Source organism: Antrostomus carolinensis, unplaced genomic scaffold, assembly GCF_000700745.2.
Source record: "Antrostomus carolinensis isolate BGI_N321 unplaced genomic scaffold, ASM70074v2 scaffold24241, whole genome shotgun sequence".
Classification (NCBI taxonomy): Eukaryota; Metazoa; Chordata; class Aves; order Caprimulgiformes; family Caprimulgidae; genus Antrostomus; species Antrostomus carolinensis.
The window spans coordinates 58,256-86,011 of NW_010296599.1; the positions used below are offsets into that span (position 1 = coordinate 58,256).

Sequence of the window (27,756 nt, forward strand, 5' to 3'; positions counted from 1 at the left end):
GTTCATCACCCTGTAAGAATTATATGAGTGTAGGATTCAGTGTGTCTATGATATAACCACTGCACTTTGCAATGCTCTTATCTAGTGCCCTACGCTCCCAGGTAGCCGAAAAAGCGAATGTTTTCTTGTGTGAATGGTGGTGTTACACTTCCTTTATACAAAACATTAATTCTGCTGATGTACATTAATTTCTGTTTGTTGAACTGAAAAAAAATGTTTATTCTAAGAAAGGAAATAAGAACGTCTAACTTGAGAGTCTGGGGTACTCTCATAGTGCAACTTACATGGTCATGGAGATAACATGACTTAGTTCAGTGCTCGAGTGATACGGCTCTTCTTTTCCTGCCCTTAATCTAGGCAGGTAGGATGGCCCTGTTCTGTTTCATGTTCTCCATTATGATTTTTCTGGAAATGCCTCCCCAAACCTGCGCATTCTTCAGAATGCTGCGCCTGCTGGGCAGGCTTTTCTCAACTTATAACATGGAAAGAACAATTATTTCATCTGCAAAAGTGTAAAAAAATATTGTTGATACAATATTCAGTCACCTTTTTGTTTTTGTTTTTCCTTTCCAGGATTACTTACTGCCATTTACCTTTCCAGAGTAAATGGCTTTATGTTGGAACAGAGAGGGGAAATACACACATTGTAAATATTGAGTCCTTCATTCTTTCTGGATATGTTATCATGTGGAACAAGGCAATAGAACTGTAAGTTCAGACTTCTTTGCATTTGTGTCTGTGGTCATTTTCATAGCTGTCTTAAGATTCATTTCTAAGAATCATTTCTTTTTACAAATATTAACAAATCTTTTGAAAACCTTTTCTTTTAATGAATGCATGTGCAATATTAACTGCTTTGTTATAGGACATGAGGAATTCAGATTTATGACAGAGACCATGTAGTTATATTTTATATAAAAGAAAAATTTATTTGGCAATCTTTTTAACTATGAAGTTCCATGAAATACAGATAAACGTTAACCTCAGATATTCAGATTTTGCTATTTTTATAAGGGTAGCTTGATCACCATCTCCTCCAAACGTCCTATGAAGAGAATAATGGAGTATTTTGTCCCTAAGACTCCATGGAGAACTTTTCTTCATTGAACTGGAGAATCATTTAGATGAGGAGGGACTGTAGGTCTCTAGACTAAGCCAGAAGGCTTAGTCTGCTTAACACAGGGCTAATTTCAAAGTTAAATCAGGCCCATCAAAACCTGATGAAGTGATAGGAAAGGTAATGAGTGTCTGTTAAATGGCAGTTCTCTGACAGGCTAACACAGGTGCCTGTGTTGTAGGTATCAAATGGAGGGAGATTTATATAAAAAATCTGACTGGCATAAATCTATGCTTCCTGCAAGTAAAAGCCTCAATAGAAACAAAAAAATATTTCTCTGCTGTTTCCTTTGTAAAGTTCCAGCAGGAGGAACTGCTGCAGGCAAACTCATAGTATTTCCTTCCGTTTCTGAGGCATCTGCTTCATGTTGTGAGGAACTTGTAACCTCTGATAGTAAACTAAAATTCACCAAGCTCAGTGAACCAAGAGGACAGTATCTAAGAGTAGGGGTGCAGACCTACAGTGGTGGATCTAATTCTCTGTCCCAAGGAGAAGTCACATTGATAGCAACCACTTCTCCAAAATTCTCTCCTTTCCCATTTTTTCCCCTGCTATTATTACTGACTTTCACTAATCACTGTATCCCCCAGGTTGACAAAACTGATACCTCATTTTCTTTCCTCACCTCTACACCCACCAAACTTCATAGGCAGAGTCATAAAAATCTAATTTTATCTTCAAAGGTGATAAAAGCAAGGATTAAAATGGTAATCAGGATTCAGGCAGTCTACTGGTAAATCTTTCGTCCAGTTCTCAATTTTTGAATGTTTGTTGTTCCTGCCTGTGTAAGAGGCTTTTGCTCAGCTCTGCTCAGTCATTTTAGCTGAAAAATTATTGCTGGAAATTGTGATTTAATCAAAACCAGAATTAATATGTTCATTTTTATGAAGTCTTCAGGTGGGAAGTGTTTTAATTATTTTCTCTTTCTCACTTTGTTTTGGTGATGTTGACATATTAGAGGGGTTGTTGATTCCTTTATTTTAAAATGTATATGTATACTATATTGAGTAGATAATGCCTTTGAGGTTTTAAGAACAACACTTTGGAATTTTCTTTCCTGCAGACATTAGGATTTTTCTATTCTGTATGGAAATAAAGCTGAAGTTTTGTTTCTGAAATGGAAGCCTTCCACCAAGTTTCACTTCCTAATTCTTTCAAAATTATTTTGGTTAAATCTTTTTTTTTTTTTTTAATGGCCACATGTGGTGGGTTGACCCTGGCTGGGTGTCAGGTGCCCAGCAAAGCCCACTCTATCACTCCCCCTCCTCATCTGGACAGGGGAGAGAAAAATATAACAAAAGGCTCATGGGTTGAGATAAGGACAAGGAGATTATTCACCAGTTATCATCGTGGGCAAAACAGACTCAACTTGGGGAAATTAATTTAATTTGTCACCAATCAAATCAGAGTAGGATAATGAGAAATAAACCCAAATCTTAAAACACCTTCTCCCCACCCCTCCCTTCTTCCCAAGTTCAACTTCACTCCTGATTTTCTCTACCTCCTCCCCCTGAGCAGCACAGGGGGATGGGGAATGGGGCTTGGGATCAGTTCATCACACATTGTCTCTGCTGCTCCTTCCTTCTCAGGGAGAGGACTCCTCACACTCTTCCCCTGCTCCAGCGTGGGGTCTCTCCCGGAGGAGACAGTCCTCCATGAACTTCTTCAACCTGGGTCCTTCCCATGGGCTGCAGTTCTTCATGAACTGCCCCAGCATGGGTTCCTTCCACAAAGTGTTTTCAGGAACAAACTGCTCCAGCATGAGTCCCCCACAGGGCTGCAGATCCTGCCAGAAGCCTGCTCCAGTGTGGGCTCTCCATGGGGTCACAGCCTCCTTCGGGCATCCACCTACTCTGGCATGGGGTGGTCATCTGCTCCACTGTGACCTCCATGGGCTGCAGGGGGACAGCCTGCCTCACCATGGTCTTCACCATGGGCTACAGGGGACACTCTGTTCCAGCACCTGGAGCACCTCTTCCCTCGCCTTCTTCACTGACCTTGGTGTCTGCAGAGTTGTTTCTCTCACGTATTCTCACTCCTCTCTCTGGCTGCAGTTGCTGTTGCATGTCGGGGAGAGGTGTTCTCTTCTTAAATATGGTATCATAGAGGCGCTACCACCGTCGTGGAGGAGCTTGGCCTTGGCCAGCAGTGGGTCTGTCTTGGAGCCAGCTGAAGTTGCCTCTGTCAGACATGGGGGAAGCTTCTAGCAGCTTCTCCCAGAAGCCACCCCTGCAGCCCCCCTACTACCAAAACCTTGCCACACAAACCCAATACACTGCAACAGACGTTTTTCGTGAGAACAGAATAGAATGCTGCCCCTCTTCAATAAGCCCAAATAAGGGCTGCTTACTAACAAGCTTTAGTTCTGAGCTGTAGAGCTAGGCTAGATGCTGTGTAAGAAGCTGCCTCTGCAGAACCTTTTAGTAAAAAAGCAGTCTCTCCTAACTATCTTTGTATTGCCTATGCAGGAGTACACCTAGATTTTCAAAAATTTTTCTTCCAGAAGTTGTGAAAGGTAATAACAACAAAATACAGATAAGCCTTGTCACCTCAAGTACTTGGAGATGCTGCGTGGTTACCATAGTGGTTTCTTCTTCTCAAAAGCCAGCTTGCCATGTACTGTTTTGGTGACAACTAAGCACAGGTATTCATTCATTACTGATTTGAGTTCTATCAATCTTACAAGTATAACTTGATCCCTGTAAGCAGGGATTAGTTTAAAGATGTTACTATTCTCTATAAAGCTTGGAAGGAGACACTTTACCTTCTGTGCAAGCATATTTGTGTCAAACTTATTGGCAAGGAAAGCCTAGTAAAAGTGATTGCTCTGCTGCTATATTCAAGTCCTCAGTTTAGATGGAGGGTTTATAAATAGAATTTTGAGTGTGTTAGATCTGTGTGTAATCTGCACAAAAAAGCCTGAAGGAGAGTTCTTCCCTCTTTGTGCAATTCTGATCCAGTTTGTAAAATTGCATCCTAAATCTACTGAGATAGCTTGACTTTCTTTCAAAATCCCTCCTCATTTTTTTCACTGACTTGAATCTACTTCTAATTAAATCTCTGTGAATTTTCATAATGTGGATTTAGCTCAGTTGGCATTAAGATTTCAAGGCTTTACAGTGAAAACTGATAGGAGATTGAACTAGTTAGTTTTTTAAAACCTGAAATGCTTCAACTTTGGAATGTTAAACTATGTATTACTATACCTAAATCACTGTAAAGACAGATTACAGCTCATTTAGTAAGAGTATGAAAAAAATAAATCTACCCAGATGAAATTCCAGTTCTCTTAGTTTTTCATAACATGGTTGAAGAGGATCTCCGTATACATTGCTAACACTATGACCAAGGTAACCTGAAGAGGTCAGAATACCTGTGGTGTTATTTCCCCCTTTGGAAAACACCTACAAATTGTATTATAGACTTTCATCATGGATTGAGTTTTTCCATCAAAGGGCATGATTACGTTGCTTAGTAAATAATATAATAAATGGTATTGCATGGGTGAAAAAAATACAGCACATAGAAAACATATTCCAACAGTTCATTTTGGTTGGTTCGTGGACTTACCGAGGTTTTAAACTCACAAGGAGTTTTGTCATGCTTCTTAAGATTCAGTCATTCCAGAGAACATAACTCTCATCCTCAGAAAAAAAAACATTGTCAGTCAGCAAGGCCCCTCAAATGACTGCAAGATTTTTTATTCTAACAGCAATTCTGTTGCAGAGAAAGACTGAGGTGAAGAGGCTTAGTAGTTTAAAGAATTGAAGGAGAAACAGGTTTGCATGTAACATTTTTAGACTTTGCATATAATGCAAGAAATCCTATCATCATGTCCTGCATGGCTACTTTGACTTATAAAGTTGGCTTTTGGTTTGTTTTTTTGGTGTTTGGTTTGAGTTTGGGGGTTTTTTTGTTTTGGTTTTGTTTTTTTTTGCTTGAAAGCTTGTTACCATTTGTGATTTTATTGCCTACTTTTGTGTCAAAATATACTGGAAAATCTGTAGAGCACTGTATTTTGGAGTGGTAGTGGTTTTCTCATTATGATCTGTTCAGAAGCATCTAGTAGAGATATATGTCAAAAAGATGGTGGCAATACCTGTTTCATCATAGGGACTATTGTCTTCTCATACAGGAGAGATCATCCAGCTTGCTTAAACAGTATCTAATATTAATGAGAAATTAAGGCCTGAATAGACTAATAATGTAAAGGAAACATGATTTTTTTTTTTTTAGATTATTTTCAGTATTGAGACATAACTGATTCTATAAGTTATAAATCATGTGCACTGTCTAAGTTTCAGTGGACCTGGCCTTTTCCAGAGTTGAGAAATAACATTAGAATATGGGGAGTTATGGACACATTTTCTCTAGCAGTTCTTAACTCAGCCATTTCTGTCATTTAATGCATTGTCACTACCCCAGACTACAAGGAAGCATTGTTTCAACTAAGAATGAAGAGTAACTCAAAACTTTTTCACTTGTCATTTCTCTGTCATGTAGCAGAGCAAGTCCTTTGCCAGAGATGTTTGAGGCTCACGATACTGTTTGGTTTTCTGCTCTCTAATAAGCAAACAATTTCTCTCTTTTCCTTCAAAATTCTTGGAAACAGGTCTGGAAAAGAAAAATACTCAATGAGCCCAGCATGTCTCCATCTACTCCAACTATAGTGAAATTAATTTTCTCAGCCTGCATGATCATATGTTTTTGGAAGATCATCTGGTGTTGGGAAGGGAAGAAGGATCTTTGTATGAGTCCACTAAACTCCAAAAATGAGAAATCTGCATTGTAAGCCTGCTACCCAAGCATGCAGATTCCTGTTTGAACACCCCACTAACTAATGAATTAATAACCTGTCAAAATTTGTGGGATTTGGAGTATCAAAGGATTGGGCAAATTGGAACTCAGTTATGACAGAGCCATAACTTGGTCTTTCCTTTCTTAGCCCTGTCTTTGCCCAGCCCCATTCCCTAGATGTGTCTTGGAGCCAACAGTTCCACAGCAGTGAAGGAAAGCTTCATATGGGAGGAGAAGTAGCAGTCTAGGAGCACCTGCTACCCTCTCTGTGCTTGAACCCAAATGGAAATAGTTCCTAGTACAAAGAAAGTGCAAGTTGCAAAACATCCTTCTAGACATTTTAGAAATTGTATCTAAGACTCAGAGTTGCATCTTGAGGCTGAACTGATTCTTATTTACTCCAGTTCCCAGCTTTGATCCGCAGTATGTGAACGATGTATCTAAATTACTTATTCTTTTTAATTTCTCTGTGACTCTACCTATGAAAAGAAAGTCTTAAAATGTCTAGTGCGCTGCCCCTTTGTGGAAAGCAGAACTGCAGAAGATGTCTAACTACTGACACTACAGAAGTATCTGCTTATGCACATGCTTTTCTCAGCACTGTCACATTCAGTCATCTCCAACTCTGTAACAATTACTAATATAGTTGTTTTCCTTTTTTATTCACCTCTCCTAACTCCTTTTACCACTTTCTACCACTAGATCTTCATTCTTCTCAGAAATCATTACAGTGCTTCTGTAATTGTGCAGGCAATTTTTTTCAAAAGGAAATTGTTTTCTCTTGATTTGATTCTATTTTGTGATACATTACTTTTACCGGCTTGAAAGGTTGTCTTGGTATATGAAGTTCTAATAACAGTATGTAAGTCACTCTGTTTCTTAGAGTGCATGAAACTTCCCAGAATGATGGAGGAATATGTAATCTATGTATTTTCTGCGTTTTCCTGGATCCAAATTATAACATTGTTTAAGACTTCTTTTTGAGCTTTCTAATTTTATAATAAAATAATTTTATAAAGCTTCCATCCTTACAATTTTTTTGAAGACTCCTGTTTCACAGTGAGTGGTTTCTTCATTTCAGTCCTGTTTTTTTGAGTAAGAGTCAAGTCTTAAATCTCTCTCATCTCCCAGAATGAACATGCACCAAATAAATTAATACCTGCTGCTATCAGGAGTAACTTCTGACGAAGAGCAAAACAGCTCAAAGTCACTAGTTTCTTAATAAAATTCTAGTTCTGCACAGCTGTCATGGGAACCCTTTGTTCAATTTTTTCAGTTCTGCAATCTGTTTTTGTGGGCTTTAAGGTCAACGAAGGCTATGAAATGTTGCAGTCTTTTTATCATTAGCTCATACTTTCTTCTTGCTCAGCTCAAGGTAGCTTTTGCTTCAGAAATTTTTTTCTGCAAATCATTGCTGATGCTTTTTGGACTTGACCTTTTTTTTTTTTTTCTTTTTACTGCGTATGCACTTGGCTTTGTGTTTTGTTCTCTTCATATCTTTTCAGAGCTTTTATTTTCTCAGTCATTCTCAGCTGTACCCCAGCTAGTATTCGGAAATGAAGAATTCTCTGCTTAAATATTTCACTTATGCCTTGTTTTCTCCCACTGCTTCTTCCTTATTTTCCCCTTTCTCTAGGGCAAGGATCTGCTTAGTTTTTACACATTCTGATAAAGCCAGCTTGAAGGAATGCCTATGCAGAACTATCTGGCATCAACAGCAGTGTGTTTTATTCACAGTAACTTCAAACGTGGTTGGTTTCCCAGCCCTTCTTTGTCCTTTGCAGGAGCTGTTGGATCTCTGCTTTTGCTTTTAGTGTAACTCAACAGTGGTTTTCTTTCTTTGTAGGCTGTTCCATGACGGCATACAACTTTCCAGTTTCCTTGACAACTCTACTGTAATAGCAATGAGGGGGAACAAAATATTTTATATATACTAAACTACATGAGGCAAAATGTTTTTGTGTGTAGATATTCCTACATGCATTATAATTTACTGTATGAAAGTAGTAATTACTGTATCTGTAGCTCTGATAGTGTTTCATGAGTTCTGTAAACTAATATTATTGATATAATATAGTTAACTGCATAATTGCTTCATTTAATCCTACTTGTAGTGCAGCCATGATGTCTACTCTTTGGAGAAATTGACTGTAGAGCCTAATGCCTGACATTCCTCTTACAAGCAACACTTCTCTAGGGCTCCAAAAAGCATTGCTATTATTTCTATTTATACATACTTTCCCTGAGGAAACAAGAAGATGCAAGAAGTAAGGCACTTATCTGCCTTTGGCAGACTATTCCTGGTCTTAGTGTGGTGTAAAGGACTATCTTTGGGTTTCTCTCCAGTCCTGCACAAGGAAAGAGGTAACATCACTTCAGGAGAAGCAAGCAAGATGTATTGCCAGAGAAGATTTATCATCTCTCCCCTTTGGTATCCAGCCAACAGGCAGGTTCAGGGAAACAAGTGAAAGGCCATGTAGAATGGAGGAAGTTATGACCCTTTCACACACAGTTTTCTTCCCTGCTCCATCTGAACTGATGTTATTTTGTATCAGGATATCCTCCCCTAAACATTTCCCCCAAGATGGGACTGTGCATATCCTATCACAAACCAATTCAAAAGCTTTGTATTTATATTGTGAATATTCCTTGTTGTTTAGTCCAAAGAGTTTTGATGTAAATACTTTACTTTATATGTATAAAAACCCAATGTTTCTTGGAGCCCGGGAAAGGTAGTGCAGGAGGGCTGCCAGGGAGTAGGCTCTACAACTCCAGAATGCTTCAGGAACATCTGTTGTCATCACCCCAGAAACTCTGTGTGTGATCTTATCTGTGACAGCATGTCTGAAATGAGTTTTAGGATATACAATTATTTGAAAAAGATCCTTTCTCATTTCCTTACAGAGTTGGTGTTATGACTGCCAAATTTAATAGAGTCTCCATTTCATCTTACCTATGTATAATTAAAGCTAGTAGCTGTTAAGCAATCAAGGTATTTGTGGTGGGTGGACCTTGGCTGGTTGTGAGGCCCCCTCACCCAGCCACTCTCCCACTCCCCCTCCTCAACAGAACAGGAAAGAAAATAAGATGGAAAAGCTCATGGGTTGAGATAAAGATGGGGAGTAGCTTACCAACTACTTTCAATGGGCCAAAGAGACTTGACTTAGAAAAAAGTAATTAAATTTAATGCCAGTTAAAATAGAATAGAATGGTGAAAAACAAAAACTAGAACACCTTTCCCCTAACCCCCATTTTTCCTATGCTCAACTTCACTCCTTCATACCCAACTCCTCTACCTCCTCCTCCTCCTCCCACCTGAGCAGTGCAGGAAGATGGGGAATGATGGTCATTGTCATTCCATCACAGTTCCTCTCTGCTGCTGCTTCCTCCTCACACTGTTCCCCTGCTCCAGCATGGGTCCTTCTACGGGCTGCAGTCCTTCAGGATAAATCTGCTCCCCTGTGGGCTCTCCATAGTTTGCAGTTCCTTCAGGAAATATCCACCTGCTCCAGGTCTTCCACAGGCTGCAGGGTGGATTTCTGCTCTGGCATGGTCCTCTCCATGGGCAGCAGGGGAATATCTACTCTGGTGCTTGGAGAATCTCCTCCTGTCCTCCTTTGCTGATCTTGGTGCTTGCAGGGCTCTTTCTCACACTTCTTTCCTCACTGCCTCTCCAGTGTTTTTTGCCTTTTTTTAAATTTGTTTTCCCTGAGGCACCATGATTTTGGCTGATGGGCTTAGCTGTGCCCTGCAGTGGGTCCATTTGAGCCAGCTGTGTCCAGAACAGAGCGGCCCTGACCTCTCCTCCCAGAGACCCCCCTGCAACTCCCCACTGCCAACACCCGGACACCTACATCCAATATTTTACATAAAAGACCTAACAAGAATGGAACCAAAGACTGGTGGTGTGTGTGTGAAAGCAAACCAGTGGTTCATCGAGTCTTTTGGTAGAATGATATACCTGGCAGACTAAAATAATAAAATTGGAAGAAAATGAAAGAAGCCTGACCAAGCCAGTTATAATACAAAACAACTAAACCATTCAAATACTGAGGAGTAAGATAGTATAAATATTAACAGAATACTTATATCAAATAGAGAGGAGAAAGAATGAGGAAAAAGAAAATCTTATACATTTAGTGCACAGACTGCTGTGTTCAGTATCAACTTTGCTGATAAAGTGTATCAAGCTTTTACAAAACAAAACTGAAGAAATAGCTAGGAACCTAATAACAGGGTAATCCTCCTAAAAGGAACAAAAAGTGACTAATATCCTGAAAAGCAAAAAGAAATTTTATTACAGTGTAATAAATTGCAGGATCCTCCAACTATCGTTTACAATAAATTCAAGAGAGAAATGGAGGAAGTAGGAAAATGTATTGTATTAGTGAAAGTTACCCCTTTTAGCTGAGGTCTTAGCATGGAAATCTGAGACTACATCCCTGCAAGAATATAAGATAAAAATAAGACTGGTAGTAAAAGAGAGTTTTATATCATTTACAGAGGAATGCCTAGTTTATGTGACAATTAAAGTGTAATTAGCCTAAAGTTAGATGTAACACGGACTGAGTACAGCTCATGTAAGAGTTTGCTTCTACCCAAAGACAAATGGATACATTCTTTGGTACACGTTATCTTAAAAAGAAAACAGTTGTTGCACAGGTTTATCTAAATTGGTTTTGACTTTTAAATTGGTAGGTACAAACCTACCAGCAGCCTAGATGGGATCAACTTTTAGCTTAGAAAAATAGTATACTCTTCCTCTTTCTCCCTTAATTTGCCACGATTTTGCCAATATTCCTGGTCAGGTACCAAGACAGGTATGGCTAAGCAACCCAGCCTGTGTACTGGTTAGTTCAATGGGCTGGGGTAACCACCAAAACCAGTATGCCTTGTCAGCCTGTCAGACTATTTTGTCTGTTGCCAGCTTAGTCATGCCTGATGTTTGCTTGTCTCTGCTTCCTCTTCTGTCAGCTCTCAGTGGTTCTTATCTGTCTGAAAAGTGAAGTTTCTTATGCTGCCTCTCCTCTTTATGGTTTTTCCTCTTATTCTTATCCTTCCTCCTTTGCCTATCATGGCATAGGCACCATGTACCCCAAAGAAACCTAGTTCTTTCCATCAGTATACTCTGACCATTTCAGATAGGTGAACCTGTGTCAGAAACAATTCAACGCAGCCTAGAATGTCCCAAGATGTCATATTCTCTCCCTGAGGACAGATGTACGAGACGTGTGTGGGTCTAAGCACTGCTTGCAGATATCCTGATCTCACCCCTCAGTTCCCCGTCACTGCCTACCTACCCTGCCTGCTTCAAGGTCTGGTATTGTGGACATTATTTTTTTTCTTCCAGTATAGGTTACTCAGAAACAGAAGCTCAGCCAGAGGGGTCCCCTCTGGGGAGCTGGCTTGGATAGGAATGACAGCTAGATCTCCTGCTAACTGCATCTCTGCAAAAATTGCCATGTGCTGTGTCTCCAGCCAAATGTGTCCTTGCTGCTGGCACCATTGGAGACAGTCTGTATAGAGCATTGCTGTATAACCGGCTGTTCGCTGCTTTCCTGCCAATCTCAGTTCTGTGCTGGGATATGTTGCAAAATGCTCTTGCAGAAGCCTTGCTCACTGAGACCTCATGGAGAAAAGTAACATGCTGCAGGTATCTGTGGAAACTTGATCTGCCAAAGCTGAAGATGGTGGCATGGGATCATCTCATGGAGAAAGTTCACCAAGGAAGGGCTTGCTACCTTGCCCCTAGCTTTGTGCATGCAGTTAGCATTAATGTCAAAACATATGTGAAGGGTGGGGTATAGTCTTGAAAGGTTATCTGGCCTTTAGGTGACTTGAAGTTTTCTATCTCTTTGCCCTGGAATAAACTTAGTTTGGGAGATCTAAGGATGTCTGGAGTAGTTTTTCATTGTCTTAACTCAGAGGTAAATACCAGACAAGGTCTTTGTCACTCTGCTTTGGCCCAGCTTTGGTGCCTGCTGAAATTTGAAACATTCTACAGGCTAGAGGGAAGTGTGCCTGCTTTCAAGAGTGTTGGAGCATACGATTTTGGAAAGAAGGATTCTATGAGCATATGGATTACTCCACAGTATTTTAATGTTTGAGTTGCCTGGGAATTTTTACATACCACTCTCAGTCTTGATTTGGAGTCTGACCTGGTAGAACAGAGAGGCCAGTTTTGCTATAGTGCAGTATTTTAGACACAGGAAAAGGAACACTGTTAATTTAGGAAAATCCTTTGAGCAGTTTGGCTAGAGAACTTTGTTCTGGTTTGCTGCTTTAATACTCTTGCAGATTGTTTTTCAGCTTGGAGCCTAGGTGGTTTTAGGTATGGCTTCCAGATAAATTCTTAGCTTTATGGGCCTTGACAGTCTCTCCCATATTTCTTTTCCTGGTGACCTCTAGTGAACCAAGACCAGCCATGCGATTCTAGATCCTAAGCTGAATGTGCTCTGACTCTAGAATCTAGATGGAAGAAAGTTCTTGTTCTGTGCAGGCATTCAAATAGTCTGAAGCTTTGTGGGCTGGTGCTTATCTTCTTGCTCTGTATGACTTCCAGGGCCTAAAAGTCTGGTCAGGAAAGACGACAGCTGAAAAATCTTCATCTGTGTATTCAGTTTCTTATGATTTGTATTTGCTGCCAGGTGCTGGACAACAATGACTTAAGCAGCACTCCCTGTGCCAAGTTGCATACTATGTTGTTGGTACATGTTACAAAACGAGAGGGGACAGCAAGAACAGTAATTCCCCTTTATGCAGGCTTATGAAGATTGATGGGATGGGTCTTATGGCTGAGGAGTCTCACTGAACATGCACTGTGGGTATAACTGTATTAGTTGGTCTGAAGATCATAGAATGGTCTGGGTTGGAAGGGACATTAAAGATCATCTAGTTCCAACCCCCTGCCATCAGCAGGGACACCGTCCACTAGACCAGGTTGCTCAAAGCCTCATCCAACCTGGCCTTGAACACTTCCAGGGAGGGGGCAGCCACAGCTTCTCTGGTCAACCTGTGCCAGTGTCTCACCATCCTCACAGGAAACAATTTCTTCCTCATCTCTCATCTAAATCTACACTCTTCCAGTTTAAAGCCATCACCCCTTGTTCTGTCACTCCCTGCCCTTGTAAGAAGTCCCTCCGCAGCCTTTCTGTAGGTCCCTTCAGGTATTTAAAGGCTGCTAGAAGGTCTCCCCAGAGCCTTCTCTTCTTCAGACTGAACAACCCCAACTCTCACAGCCTGTCCTTATAACAGAGGTGCTCCAGCCCTTGGATCATCCTCGTGGCCACTCCTTCTTATGTTGGGGTCCCCAGAACTGGACACCCTACTCCAAGTGGGGTCTCACAATAGCATAAGGATTTACAGAATAGACAAAGGCAAGATGCTCCATTTCTGAAATCCTGCTGCAGTAATTCTAAGAAGCTACCTGATAGAGCAGTGTAGGTGGGTTTACTGAAGCCTTGTCATTAATGAGATTGGAACTCAGTGAGGCTTGTTATCAATAATTGAAATTAAACCAGTGAAGACTTTGCAAATCCTTGGCAAATTAGTCTTGAAATTGAGTAAGTGAGGAGGGATGGCAGAAAGAGAGGGAGCTGACAACAGAAAAGACAAAAATGCCTTAGAAATTAGAGGAGCGGGGGAAAGACTGTAATAGGAAGAATAGTGAGATTTTTAAAAATAGAAGAAAAGATTAATCAACAAAGGAGAATCTTTGCCTGTAACAGCAAAAAGGAAATAGAAGAAAACATGAAAAGATATGGATAACTTTCGAATAGTTATCTTCTCCTGTTAGGCTTTTTAGAATTACTTGCAAGCCATTGGGGGTACATGTTAACCCATCTAGAAATCAAGGTAAGCATCTAGCTCTTAATACAAAAAGCATTCATAGATTTGAATTTATTTTTGTCTTGCAGATCCACAAAGACTCACCCTGGGCCAGTGGTACATTTAAGTGACAGCCCAAGAGATGAGGGAAAAGTGAGTACAACAAATAGTATAAAATATTGCAACATTTCATAGCCTTTATTTGCCTTGATAGCTCTTTCTTTTTGCTTACTCACTAATTTTATCATCTGCTTTCTTTATATATTTGCAAGATCACTTTTAATATTTTAGAGCATTTAAGAAAAAAACCCCTCTTTATACAATTTTAATGAGAAGAAAAATCTGTGATACAGTCAACATACTGTACTTTGAAACCTATAACAAATAAAAATTGTTCCTGATTAAATAAACTTGAGTTTTGCCTAAGTAAGAATTGACTGAAAACTGTATCATGACTTCAGTACTCGAATAAACAATACTATTAGGAAGGCGTTATAGTAAGTTTTCATGAGATAGTAAGACTTTTCTTATACAAGAAGAGTAGTAATAGTAACCCATATTTGGAACTTGCTGCTGTTTATGAACAGAGTTGAGAATGGTTAAGACTCGTCAACAAGTGGAAGCAAAACATAGTCAGAATGCTAGGGTCGAGATCGATAACATCAGGAGGCAAAATCTGAGTTGGCTTTATTTGTATGGTAGCTTTTCCAAAATGAAATTTGGTTGCCAGAGCAAAAAAAAAGCATTAGAGCTTTTTTATTTGTGTGTTGCTACTGAATTTTTGAGCATTTTGCCTGTGTGGAAGGGGCATTTAACTCTCTAATCATTTTTGCTCACTTTTGCCAATTGTATTTCAGTGTGTATTTGTAAAGAACTGCATCTTACAAATGGTGTATGGATTTGACAGTGTGCCTCACATAACAGCTGCTGGTTGTTGGAAACTAGCAGCAGTTTGAATTTCTGATACTGATGTGGGGGACATTGTGCTGAAATTAATATGGGTACCTAGAAAAACACTGATGACTACATCTGAATTTCATTTGCGTTATCCATCCTTGGACTTATCCATACTGCAAGGTGAATTATGTGCAAATGATGCACTTGCCAGCTAGCCCTCCAGCAGGTTAGATTGGATCCCTAAACCTTTTTCGAAGAATCACAATAGGTCAAACAATTTAGAATACAGCAAATAAAGTAAATAAATGCTATGAAGTGTAGTGTTTTAGCCTCAAACCAGAAGCCATCAAGAAATGCTATTTAACTCTGTATAGCAAAATACCTGATAAAAATAAAGATTTATTCATGAGGCATAACTCTTGTTCTCTGAGAACAACAGAAGCTGTTGGTGACCTACCTAAAGCACACAGTGTAGGGAAGGATACTAAAAGAAAAAATGGTCTTGTGAGTTAACGTCTCTTACAGGAATGTCATGGACCATGTCCAGACAGAAACCTAAAATATTTTTACTTCAGCAGAGAGAGAAGATGAAAAGGTCTCAGGAAAGGGAGTTAGAGGGGAACTTGCTTGGAAATACAATTGCTTGTTGCTCAGAGGGCACATTGGAGATACCTGGGCACTGATGAAGTACTAGAATGCAATAGCAAAATTAGATGGATCCCTATGAAAAACAAGCATTGGAAATTTATGAGAGAAAGAGAAGAAAATGTAAGCCATATGAAAACCGTCCCAGAGCAGCTATATCATTGATAGATTGAGAGTGGTGTAAAGAACAAATTAGTGTTAACAAAATACTTGCAGATTTGCAGAATGTGGACTTGATAGTGTTTGATGTTTACAGGAAGACATCAGTAAAAGGTACACACAGTTATAAAAGAGCCAAGCCCTAAATCAAAAGACATAGCTCCAGATCAAAAAATCTAAGAGTAGAGAAAAAAACTGAGCTAAATTTTTCAACGAAATCTCATTAAACTTTGGTTGAAAGGACAAAGGATAAAACAATCTTTCTTCAGAATGGGGGGAAAAAAAACAACAAAAAAAACCCAAAAAACCACTTCTGGGACTTGTGCTGTTCAGCATATTCTTAAATAACCTAGAAGAGAGTAAGCAGTGATGTGATCAGGTTTGCTGGACTTTAGGAGGCTAGGAAACTCAGCAGTAAAATGGCAAAATGGCAGGTTAAATACTGTCTTTTGTAAGTATTCAGTGTAAATTGAGGGAAATTATATGTGTGGGGAAAAATATTTCTGACTTTACGTATAAAACAATGGGTCTGAGCTGATCGTTACTGTTTGGTATCAAGAGCTCTGAGTGATGATTGATAGTTCAATGAAAATGTCAGCTCAATGCTCAGTAGTAACAAAAAAGTTCAAAATTGGCCATTATCTGGAGAAGAATAGAGAACAAAATAGGGCTATTGCATAATTACCTGCTGAATGCTGAGTATAATTTTTGTCCTTCTTTCTCAGAAAGACCATAATTGTGCTAAAAGAAATGCAGAGAAGGGGTAAGGTTTTCTATATGAGACACAACCAAGCCAGACAGGGCAATTCATCGTGGAAAAGAACTGTTTGTGATTCTGAGTTTTAAAATCACAGTTCTTATGGAGAGAGTAGAAACATTTCATAGTCACTTGCAATACAAAAACTAAAAGGATATCAAATGAAGCTGGAAAAAGTCAAGATTCCAAACAATCCAGTTAAGTACTTCTTCAAATGTGCAGTGGGTAGAAGCTGTAAAACTTTTTCCAAATGGTGCTGTGGGTACTGAAACTGTATATTGGTCACAAGGCAGACTAGAAGAGATAACACAGGAGAAATTAGTTTGAGGTGTTACTGAAGAGGTTTGCTGAATTTTCCTGTAAGGTTATTAAATTAGTAGAGCTGTTCTTAGGTAACAGAGCTGTTTCAAGATAGTTCTACATACTATGCTTAGCTCCTCAGCTTCATGTTAACCAAAGACCACCAAGAGGTGTTGGTGGGAGAAATCAGAGTCCCCATGTCACTTCATGGATGGCAGCAGATAAAAGTGCTCATATATATATGCTTTAGGAATCAAATACTGGGTACAAATAAGTCATAATCATTGATCAAAATACAGATATTCTTGTACTCTACAAGTACAAGGGTATTGTACTGGGGTATAATGGTATATCTTACAAAGTTCTAATGGTATATCCTTCTCTGTGGTACCACAAAGTTGGTTACAGATCTGGACATGTTTTGCTGAAGTAAATAAGTAGCATTCTCCTGCAGGTACTGGGAGCTTGAGAGTCCTAAAACACAGACAAGCTTTTCCAAATCTAGGACAATCATAAGATCTCTTTTTGAAAGCCAGTAAAATTTGTGTGCTGACTGTATATTCATCTTTTAAAAATTCTTTAAATTCCTAAAAGTTCCAATTTATATTGGACTGATGTTCCAATTTATATTGGACTGATGACCAGTTTTTCTGTGCCAAAAAAGTGAATGTAATTCCAGAAGACTTCAACCATTCAAAATTTTTCCAGAGTGCCCTCCAGGCAAACTATCAAGGCAGACTTTGGAGACAGTCTCTTTTATGAATCTAGCAAGCTGTGGCTGGAAGACAGATGACAAAAAGAATCTGGGCATTTAATGTGTCACTTAAGAACAATTTGGGGACCTAGTGATTAAGTTCATGAAATATAACAGTGTCTGCCAAATCAACGAATAAGTGTGCATTAGGAACAGACTGAAGTGCACAGACATTTGTAAGTGGCAGATCTGCAGCAAACATGATTTTCCTTGCTGACACAGGAGAAGACATTAACTGTAATGATCTGCAGTTTCCCAGCAACTGGAGAAAGCTTAATAGGAAAAGGTTTAAAGTTATTAACTATTAGCTGGTGGACTAAACTTCCTATCTCTGAGTCTGTATTCTGAGATCTAATAACATCTAAATACAGTGTGTATTTGGCAGGCTTGGGTTTTTTTTCCTCTCAGCTGTTTTGTGCTACCAGGACAAGGAAGGGGCTGGCTGGCATGTGCCAGGATACAATTAGTTGATTGGAAAGGAGAAATCTCCCTAAAATGCCATCATGAAAAGCATTTTATGTAGAAGGATTTAACTCAAATGTGGAGCAACTCCAGTAGACAAGGAAGATCTTGCCAGGACTCCTCCCTCCAAATTCTCTCCAGCCTTCTGCATGTTTCTTAGCTTAATTAAGCATGAGTAATTAAACGAGGTGCCAGAAAACACAAGCTGAAGAGAAATCTTTGGGTTTTATCCCTCCTAGACTCTTTTTACACATACGATTCTTCTTTGTCTATGTTTTCCCCACCAATTGCATTTGTGGATGTTTTATTTTTTACCTCTGTTATAGACATAAAGCTTGTCTTATAGATCTCTCAGGTGCTCACCATGGCCAAGAGGAGTGTGAATGTGTGAGTTTATGGTTCAGACAGGTCAGAGATCAGAGCATCATAAAAACACTGGCACTGAGACTAGTCATATTGGCCCAGCTGGAGTTCTGACTTCAGTGTCATACCACTGTTCCTGTAGTAAAGCAGCATGGCTGCAGAAAAGAGAGATATCTTTGCAAAAAAGAGTGATAAAAACCAAAAGACAAGCCAGTTTCACCAGGGAGAAAGGCTTATTAAGAAACAAGGTCACATACTAAATGCTTTTCTATTCCTTCAGTTTCCTGAACATATTTGTACAAATGCGGAGGTGAAAAGAATACTAGTAGATACGAACTGAACTCAACTGGTTGGTACTCAGCTGTAATGCACTGGTGCATTACTGGCTTAAGATGAGAATAAGGAAGGCACTCAGACTCCATAACATATTGATTAAAATACCGTTTATTAGAGTTAATATGAAAAGGATGGTGGGAACCGCAAATCATGTAGCATTGCATGAACCTCCAGTAAGGGCACAGTACACTGTGCTGCTCCCCTCTGTGAAGAGGTTTGTCAGCATTTTGGTCTTTAGATAACTCAAAAGATTTTTTAAAACAAACAAACAAACAAGCAAAAACAACAACCAAAACTATCCATTTCTACTGTCAAACAAAAGGATGTTCACACGAGACATACTGCCTTACATTAAGACAAAGGCACAAAGGTACTGTAATTGTCCTTACCAAGTGGGAGTTTACTGGTTTCTTTACAGTTAGCCAGCTAAGTTTATCTTGTGGCCAAGGAATATGTGCAGCACAACACAGGCCTGAAACCCAAGTGCTCTGTGCAGCACGAGATAGCACAGCACAGGCCTGCACCTGCTCAGGTGAAGTGCTCTGTGGATCACTGACTCCTGGATATACACTTGTCTTCCATTTAGGATCACTACACTAACAGCAAAAGCAGTCACAGTAAGACATTTCTTTGTTCACTCTCTCAATGGCAATCTATTATCCCAAAATACCAGATGGCATCCTGACACAAGTGCTATCCAGTTAGCTGCATGCTTTCTGAACAGGATGTCTTTTCACATTTACTTTGCCACAGAATCCCATATGGACCTCTCCAGAGCAAAAATGATAAATATTCTGGAACTTCTCCTGGACAGTTTGAATTTTTAATTTTTTTTTTCAGGAACAGAATTCTTAAGTAATCAGGTATTGTTCATATTCAGGTATTAAATGTATTAACTATAAATCATTCCCAGATTAAGTAATACATCTCCACATAATGAATATTCTCCTGGCAAAATAAAGAATCATATCTAGTAGGACTGAGAGTATATCCAGGCTCTTTTATAGCAGCATTGATGTATCAATTCTATTTAACTTGTAAACAAAGTAATGTTTTGTTTAGCAGTCCAGCCAGACTTTGTCTTAATGAATTATGCAAGCTAAAGTGAATGATAGCAAAGATGCTGGTAAGGTTTCATAGTCTAAGAGATAGTCTTGTCATTCTTATGCTCAAATTCTTAATGTAGAAAATGTAAATTCTTGCCTGCATTCTGTGATCTGTGTGTTAATGTACAAAGAACAAAAGCAGTTATCACTTCCAGTTTTATAAAATATTCCATATCAGAAATGTGTGAGTCTGCCAGTTTGGTCATTCCCAGTCTTCATGTCCAGGACAGATCCTTAGGAAGATGGGCTCTATGTGAAGCAATTTCCAGGACACCTAAGTAGACCTAATGCATTTTCCATAAGATCTGAAATTAATTGTATCCAAATGGAGAGTACCAATACAGTGCCAGATCAATAATTCAGTTCTTTTCAATAGGGACAAGGAGATAGGATTGTGTTCATTCTTATTTTTCTCCTGAGCATCTTTTTACTCACTTTCATCTTTCGACAAATCTTCTTTGCTGGTATTTCTCAGGTATACATGATGATATGACACATTAGTTCAAGGCAAATTAAAAACTAGCATAGCAGTTAATTTATTTTCAATTTCTAGGAAAGCAAGCAATTTACTCTCTGCAAGGGGTGTTCTTCAAAATATTTTAAAGCAGTAGAAAGTAGAAGTTGAAGGAATATAAGTAGCTGAATGAGTTTAATCTCGTGACTCTTTGATTTTGAAGTGATCTCTTAGGTGTCTAACAGGTTTCCCTCCAACCAGGGGTAAAGAAAGTAAGAGCTGAGAGGAACATGCACAGCCTTATTTTCTCAGCAGATACACAATTGTGAAGACTGTTCAGGCACAGAATCTTACAGGGGAAAAAAAAAAACAACCAAAAAAACCCCAGAAACAAAGAAAAAAGGAGTATAAAGCACTTTTTTTCTTCCCTATTAGAACTTAAGTTGTTATAAATGAGAAGTAACTTATACTGAAAGATAATTTGAAAGCTAAGTATTACATATTGTGCAAACTACAATCTTACACATCACTTTGACATTTCTTTTTATAGTGCCTAATTATTTTTTTAAATCTCTCAAAACCATGAAGTTCTTCAATATTTGTATGTACCTTTTTCATCTGAAAGCATAATTTTGTTTGTTTCCCTCCTCTAGCTATTGATAGGCTATGAAAATGGGACTGTAGTACTCTGGGACTTACGATCTAAAAGAGCTGATCTGAGAGCTTATTATGATGAGGTAAGCAGTTTCCATTAATTCAGAAAAACTGTTATTCAGCAGTTTGTCAGATGTCTTATCAAGCAGATGGGTATTTATCTTAAGACATTGCTTCTTCTGGAACTACTGTTTGTGCTATGCTTTTGAACAAGTTATTGACAATAGAAACCAAAACGTGAAATCTGTAGTTCTAATACATTGGGCTCTTGGGAGTGTACTGCGACACAGTCTCTTCCCATTGATTCTGACAAGTTAATCAGCTTCTGTGTGGGGTTCCTCAGTTAAACAGAGCATAGTAATGAACTGATCTGAGATATAGCTATATTAGGAATTATATAATTATCTTTACTGAGTATTACTAGAACATTAATTAGAATGAAAGACACATTATTCTGTAGGGCTATTAGTGTTACCTAATACTCAAGATCCGATTAAAAGGTTTTCAAAATTTTATTTTCATAGTTTTGTCAGACAATTGTCTCCTACCGTTTGTAAGCAGATTGGATCAAACACAGGTTCAGTTCTTGTACCATTAAACAGGTTGTTTCAAAATAGATATATTTCTAGTTATTATTATTTAAGTACTAGCCCTAGGAAAAAACATGTTTTGTTCTACCAGCCCTTCTGTAAGTTCACCATGGATGGATGTGAATACAACTGCAACCGAAGATAGAAAAGGAGATTTTCTTTAAAGTGATCCAGGCAATAATTGGTTTCCTGTAGTTCTCATTCCTTCTTCATCTTGCCACCTTATTACAAGCAAGGGGTATACACATTTATTTTCATACTAAAAAGTAATCTGAATATATCTGAATCCTACACTCTTTCAAATCTATTTTCACAGACACATTAAGACTACACTGAGCTTCAAGGTTAAGCTTCTGAGCATACACATAGCAGATGTTCTAAAGGAGTGGGTAATCCAGAGTTTAAACAGGACAGCACTTAAACCTCAAGATACGTCCACTAAATTGTCTCTAAGTGACAGTCTACCTTGGCGTGCACTTGTGAAATTGCACCTGTTCTATTGCTTAAGGCTGGACAACTTTTTCCTTTTACAGGTCTCCTGGGAGGGGTCTGTTCACTCACTGTCCTCTCTTGTGCTCAGAATGAGACTACATAAAACAGGGTCTTCATAATACCATTTAAATTATTTTTATTTGCTTGTTGAGACAGAATGGTTAGATATTGACAATTTCTCATACAATGTAGTTGTTTCACATTTTTCAGTATTGTGGTGGTTAGACCCACAGTGGGACCATGCGGTCCTGCATTCACTCCCCCAACCCACTGAGATGGGATGGGAGACACAACAAAGGGGGCACAGGATTAGGAATGAAGGACAGGGACAGCTCACTCACCAGTTATGGTCACGGGCAAAACAGATGAAATGACAACAAATTAAATTGATTTTTCTTCTCCAAGTTTGAGTCTAAGTAATGCAATGAGACATAACAACCACAAATCACTTTGCTCCGGATTTCTCTACTTCCCCCCCGCCAGCAGCACAGGGGGCAGGGAATGGTCAGTTCACCTCTGCTGCTCTTCCCGGCATGAAAGTCCAGGAACAAGATGTTCCAAAGCAAGCTTCCCATGAAGTCACGGACCTCTTCAGGCTCAGCTCCTGGCTCCAGCATGGAGACATCCATGGGCTGCAGACTCACCACCCACTCTGGGGGTCCACCCCTACTCTGGCAGCGAGTGACTCTCAGGATCTCAATTCAGTCACACTTACCCTCAGGCTCAACTTCTCTGCTCCAGCATGGAGTCCTCCATGGCCTACATGTGGGTATCTGGGAGTCCTCCATGGTCTATATGAAGTCAACAGTCTCTCCTCCAGGTACCACACCTACTTCTTTTCAGGACAGTCCTTCCCCTCACAAATATGGTTTCGCAGAGACATTTCTCTAGTGCTCATTGGCCCAAACTGGTCTGGGGGGTCTCCACCTTGGAGCAAGGGGAGCTTATCACTTTCACAAGGTAGTCCTTCCTCCACTACCAAAAAAACAGCCTTCCCCCCTGCCCCCACCCAAACCCAACCCAAGTACTGTCCTCAGGAACTTTTTTTAGCCTTGCTTTCAGTAATGTGCTTTACTCCTCAGTGGTTACTTGCTGTGTCATTACTCTACTTTGTGCAACTTGTGATGGCTTGCTATCATCTACTGAAACAATTGCAAGATTCTTCTTTTGTCTTTAAAAGAGTTGTGTGACTAACCATTGTACTTTATTCCAGACTTTCTGGCTCCAGACTGGTAATGCTCCAGATCTGCTAGGATTCCTTTAGGAAGCCCCTAAAAAAAGTTCCTTTTTAAATCCTGGGTTATATAGCTTTTGTGAGTCGCAAATGATTAATTCAGCATGTGCCACTTGGTATATGGCACCAACCCAAGTTTTCAAACCTAAGCCTCTTCTTACAGATTGGTCACCTAAGATCACAGTCCAGAGAACATTGTTCCTGCTCCCCTTCACCAACTGCAATTGCAGGGTATCTGTGAGGTCTCAGATAAATTGCTGTAAATGTTATCTATCTTCATTGAATACTGAAGTGCCTTTTTGAATGGGGTCTGAATGAAATTAATCCAGCATCATTTTTCTTACTATCATTATGCTTTCTTTAACACCAGTTTTGAAACTAAACCCTGTTTCATGGTGAAAGAACTGTAAATATCATCTAACTCAGCACTTCCTCTTCTGGCATCTTTAAGGGTCATTGGGTGACACGATCTTTTCTGGCTTATCAGTGGAGTAGATACTTCTGTTTAGTACCGAAAATTCCCCTGGCACCAGGCTTCTCCATTAAGGGGCACTTTGCGTGTACTGTGAGAAACAGTTTATTTTCTTGTCTTGGATGGACTGTGAGTGTTCATCACCAAGGCAAGTTCTTTCTCCTTTGTAATCTTCTTCAGATAGGTGTCCAGGTTGGTAATGTCACTCAGAATAGATTTCAGCACCCTCAAGACTCCATCCGAATATTCATCCTTTCACAGGGATAAGCATCAATTGGATTTCTCATGTGTTACTCTCAACGACGTTGGATTTCAGTCTACCCAGACTGATTGTTGAGAAGGATACTCTGTTGTTATTCAGATCTGTAGAACCTGTCACTGTGCTGCACGGGAGCAAGAAGTTAACAGCAGATTTTTTTTTTATACAGAAGGGGAAAGGAGGCTGGTAACTGATTGTCTATCTGCATATCTAAATATTCTTCCTTTTTAAGTTCAAGATGGGGACTATATCTGCTGACATTCAATTGTTATAGAGAGGAATAGTTTCATATGTCATTAATTTAAAGATATTTCTTTTCATACAGACACAAGAATGCTTTAATTTCATTGGCAGTGAGAACCACTATTGAAAGGTCTCTTCCATTCAATTTTTTCACTATGTTGAGTGCTATTTTTTAATTGAGGTCTTAGAAGCTCAGATAGAATAGGTCCTCCGTATCTGCACACTTGAACGGTTGGTTAACAAAAGTATCATCAAGTTCTCAGTCTGCTTGGGCACCACCACTGTGAAATCTTGCCTATCCTCCCTAGGCTGCATGGCATTGTCATACCAGTGTGATGCTTCACATTACATAAGACTTACATACATGGATACAAGACGTATGTTGCAGGCATTTCCTCAGAATATGGGTAATCTTATGATAGGGAGGTGAGTTGTTTCCTACAATATTAGCAGGATCTGTCCAATATGTGAAGAAGTATGCCCTTTTATTTTCTTTGCCATCCAGGTTAATGTCATGGACACATTGCTCCTAGAATAAACAGCTCACTGAGACAACCCAATACCTTTTAAGTGGTAGAGCTGAAGACTCTGTCCCCTGTTCACAGACCTGCAATTGCGACGTTTACAGCTGCACTCCTTACTCCGTCTTTGTCATGCTTAGTTCATGTATTGAAGGCTTGTAACCTTTCATAGATAAAACGTGTCTGCTCATTTCAAATGAGAGAAGTTCTCACCAAGGATAGAAAAAGCTGTACAAGTTGCATTATCTGGAACTTCTCTGCTTGGTATTCTTGTCAGCCTGTATCTTCCTATTAAAGCTTCTCCTCAATACTTATGGTTTACTCACCAGAGCTAAAAGTAGTGTTATCTGTCTTTTAGCCCCACTGATGACCAGTTAGAGGCTGCCTCTGACACAAGGACTTTCTATGTATTCTTCCCTACTGTGTCAAAGCTTCTCAAGAGACTAAAATGTTCTCACTTGCCAGACTGGAGCTTGAACTTGCTACTAAAGAATCTTGTGTCTGCTCTTCAAGATGTCAGCTGCAAAATTGTTTCTTTGTGTGATGATTGTCATCTTCTCAGTGGTGATATGTATGAGATATTCAGGGCCTTTCAATCAATGCTCCTATATGATGCCTGCTATAATAAAGACTTTCCTTGCAAGTCCTTTTATAAATTCCATCAAAAGTTTATTTCCATTGGTTTATATAAAAGACAACACATAAACAAGCCAGATCTTTCAAAGGATGCGCGAGTTATTGCTGGTAGTTATCAGACCCAAAAAAACCCGGCCATCTTCATATGCAGACCGTTCAGAAGTTTGACAGGTTTTGTCAACACACATTCAGAGCTTCCTGAAGCATAGTCATCGTCTTTCATCAGAACACATCTCCAAAATGAAGCTGCAGAGTTCACAGAGGCATTTGTTAAATGACGTCTCCCTACCTTTATAAAGTACTATGCTGTTATGGAATTATCAAATCTGATATGGCCCTTAATGGTAAGATTCAAGCAATAGGATGAGATGAGTATGGCACTTGTTCAACATACAGTTAAAAGTGGTCCAAGAGTCCCCATGAGTTCTTCTCAGTGAAGGAGGTTTGTGTTTGGGAAGGGACTGAAATGGTGTTGGGCATGCTTAATTTTAGTACATGCTGAATACGAGAGAAGATGGAATATGTATGCAACCACTGTGGGTATTGCAGAAGGAGAAACATACCCAATCTGGAGTGATATGCTTTATGTGCATACACTGTGTGAACATTCACATGAGTCACCCACCGTCATGAACTCCTGTTCTAAGCAAGTAACTGCTCCTTTTTTGTGTGGATGCTAAAGTAGTGGATCAGAATGCCAGACATATTCTAGCAGAGAGAAAATTAGGGACTTGTTCAGTATCACCTTTCAGTATAATCATGACTCCCAGCTGAGACCTTCAAAAGCAATTCTAAGTATTTCTTGCCCATTTCAGGGCAAAGTCTAAGAGGTGAGTTTGAGTTGCTGCTATGCCAACTGTCTGTGACAGGAGCATTCCTCCTCAGCTCCACTCAACAGGAGGCTTATGCTGGCAGGTGGTACCTAGCAGCTGAGAAGCAATTTAACAAGCAGCTTGGTACAATTTTCAGCTAGTTACCAGCTCCTGCTCAGACACAGATAGTGACTGTAACCATGTGAAATGTTTCTATGTGTGATAACACATCAAAAGCAGATTCAAATTTGGCATGATAGCAGGCATGAATGAGCTCATGTCAGAATTATATGCACGAGGATAGACATGCCTTCAGTGTAAGTGAAGCAGCGCTCCCCACAGATCTAAGGTTCTCACTACCTGAGGACAGTGGCATTGGATTCTGTATGAGCCATCTCTCTGTGTTGTGTTTTGTTGCTTCAGTTACAGTTTGGTATCTTATGGGTCTTTAAGAGGAATTTTGTGCCAATCCCCCTCTGGTGTAGAAGTTTGAGTGACACTCATATCAATTGAAGATAAATATCTAGAGCTCACTTTGTTCAGCTCTGTTTGTTGGGTCTTTATTGGCATGACTAGCTTACTGGTGTGTTAGCAAAGCATCCATATACAAGGCCTGTCAGATTCCTATTAAAAAATAAGTCATCTTAATGCAAAGGCTCATTTGTGGCTATGCTGGCCATCCTTAGGGGCTGCATAAAGTTTTGGGAAAGGGTCACAGCTTTTTCATTGGTTTCTTCTGATATTCCCCCCAGACCATGATTCTACTAGCCATAACAATCAATAGACTTATTAAAAGAGGAAGACCAACAGGGAGTTTTGAATAGTGACCATTAGCACTTAGGCTTATTTCTTGTCAGCTTAAGCAAAATTGATATGAACAACTCCAATGCTGACTTAGGAATACCCAGGCATGATGTTAAAGTGATTTGAATAAATCAGGTAAATGGCCATTTGTAATTGTAAGCACATGCAATGCCTTAGCATTTCCTGGGTTGCAAAAATGGAAATTTATTAAACTGCATTCAAAAATAAGTCTCTTTTATTTACATTTACATAAAACGTACTGTGTTTTTTGCTATTTGGCAGCTAACATTTCTGGAAGGGAAATGGATTCAAGGGAAAATTCAGTGAGTTTGTGCTTCTGAGGGAGTGTGTGAGAAACTGTGGTATACAATGAAGCAATACTTCGTTGGAAAATGGCTTTTGTTAGTTTCCAGCACATACTAATGAAAATTAAGGACTTGAATCATTATTCTTTCAGCTTGTTTGATGTAATTATGGATATTTTCAATCAGTTCCAGTAATTATGTATAAAATACTAAGAGTGGTCTATTAATTGTTGGGGTTTTTGCAGACATAACATTCGTCACATGGTACTGGCATTGTGTCCATAGGAGTGCAATATTCCTCTTTTCTGAAACACTATCTGTTCCAAAAGTATCTTACATCATTGTTTTGTTAATTTCCTGTATCAATGAAACATCCTGATCTCTTTAGTGGGTTTGGTTTTATATTAAGCATTGCAAATATCTGTGTACTTGCTCTGAAACTTAAGTATACAGGGGGGGGAAAAACATTCAAGAACAGAGTACTATTTCTACTTTTCCTAAATAGTCCTCTGCGGAAGACTGCGTGTGTTGTATGTTACCTGTAGAAGCTGTCACACAGAATTCCCTGTACATTTGCCAGATGAAATACTTCTAAGGAGAGCTATCAGACATATTACAATTGCACTGTATTTCTCTTGTTCTTATAATTCTACCATAATACCCTGTTCCTTCAGTTTTGGTCTGATTCAATACGGGTTTTCTTACATTCCTGTGTGATGTTAGCATTTATGTTGAATTGTTTTGCTTGACTAGCAGTAAA

At 39.3% G+C, this 27,756-nt stretch overlaps 1 protein-coding gene across 1 annotated transcript in view; it reads left to right on the plus strand.

Annotated features, from left to right (window-relative positions):
- LOC104532996 (syntaxin-binding protein 5-like) overlaps window positions 1-27,756 on the plus strand; it is a gene marked incomplete at its 3' end in the record, with an annotated part of 90,239 nt that overhangs the window by 21,487 nt on the left and 40,996 nt on the right. The window contains exons 4-6 of the mRNA XM_029087554.1: window positions 574-708; window positions 13,831-13,894; window positions 20,628-20,711. Coding sequence (XP_028943387.1) covers window positions 574-708; window positions 13,831-13,894; window positions 20,628-20,711 — 283 coding nt within the window. The remainder of the gene's footprint in view (window positions 1-573; window positions 709-13,830; window positions 13,895-20,627; window positions 20,712-27,756) is intronic.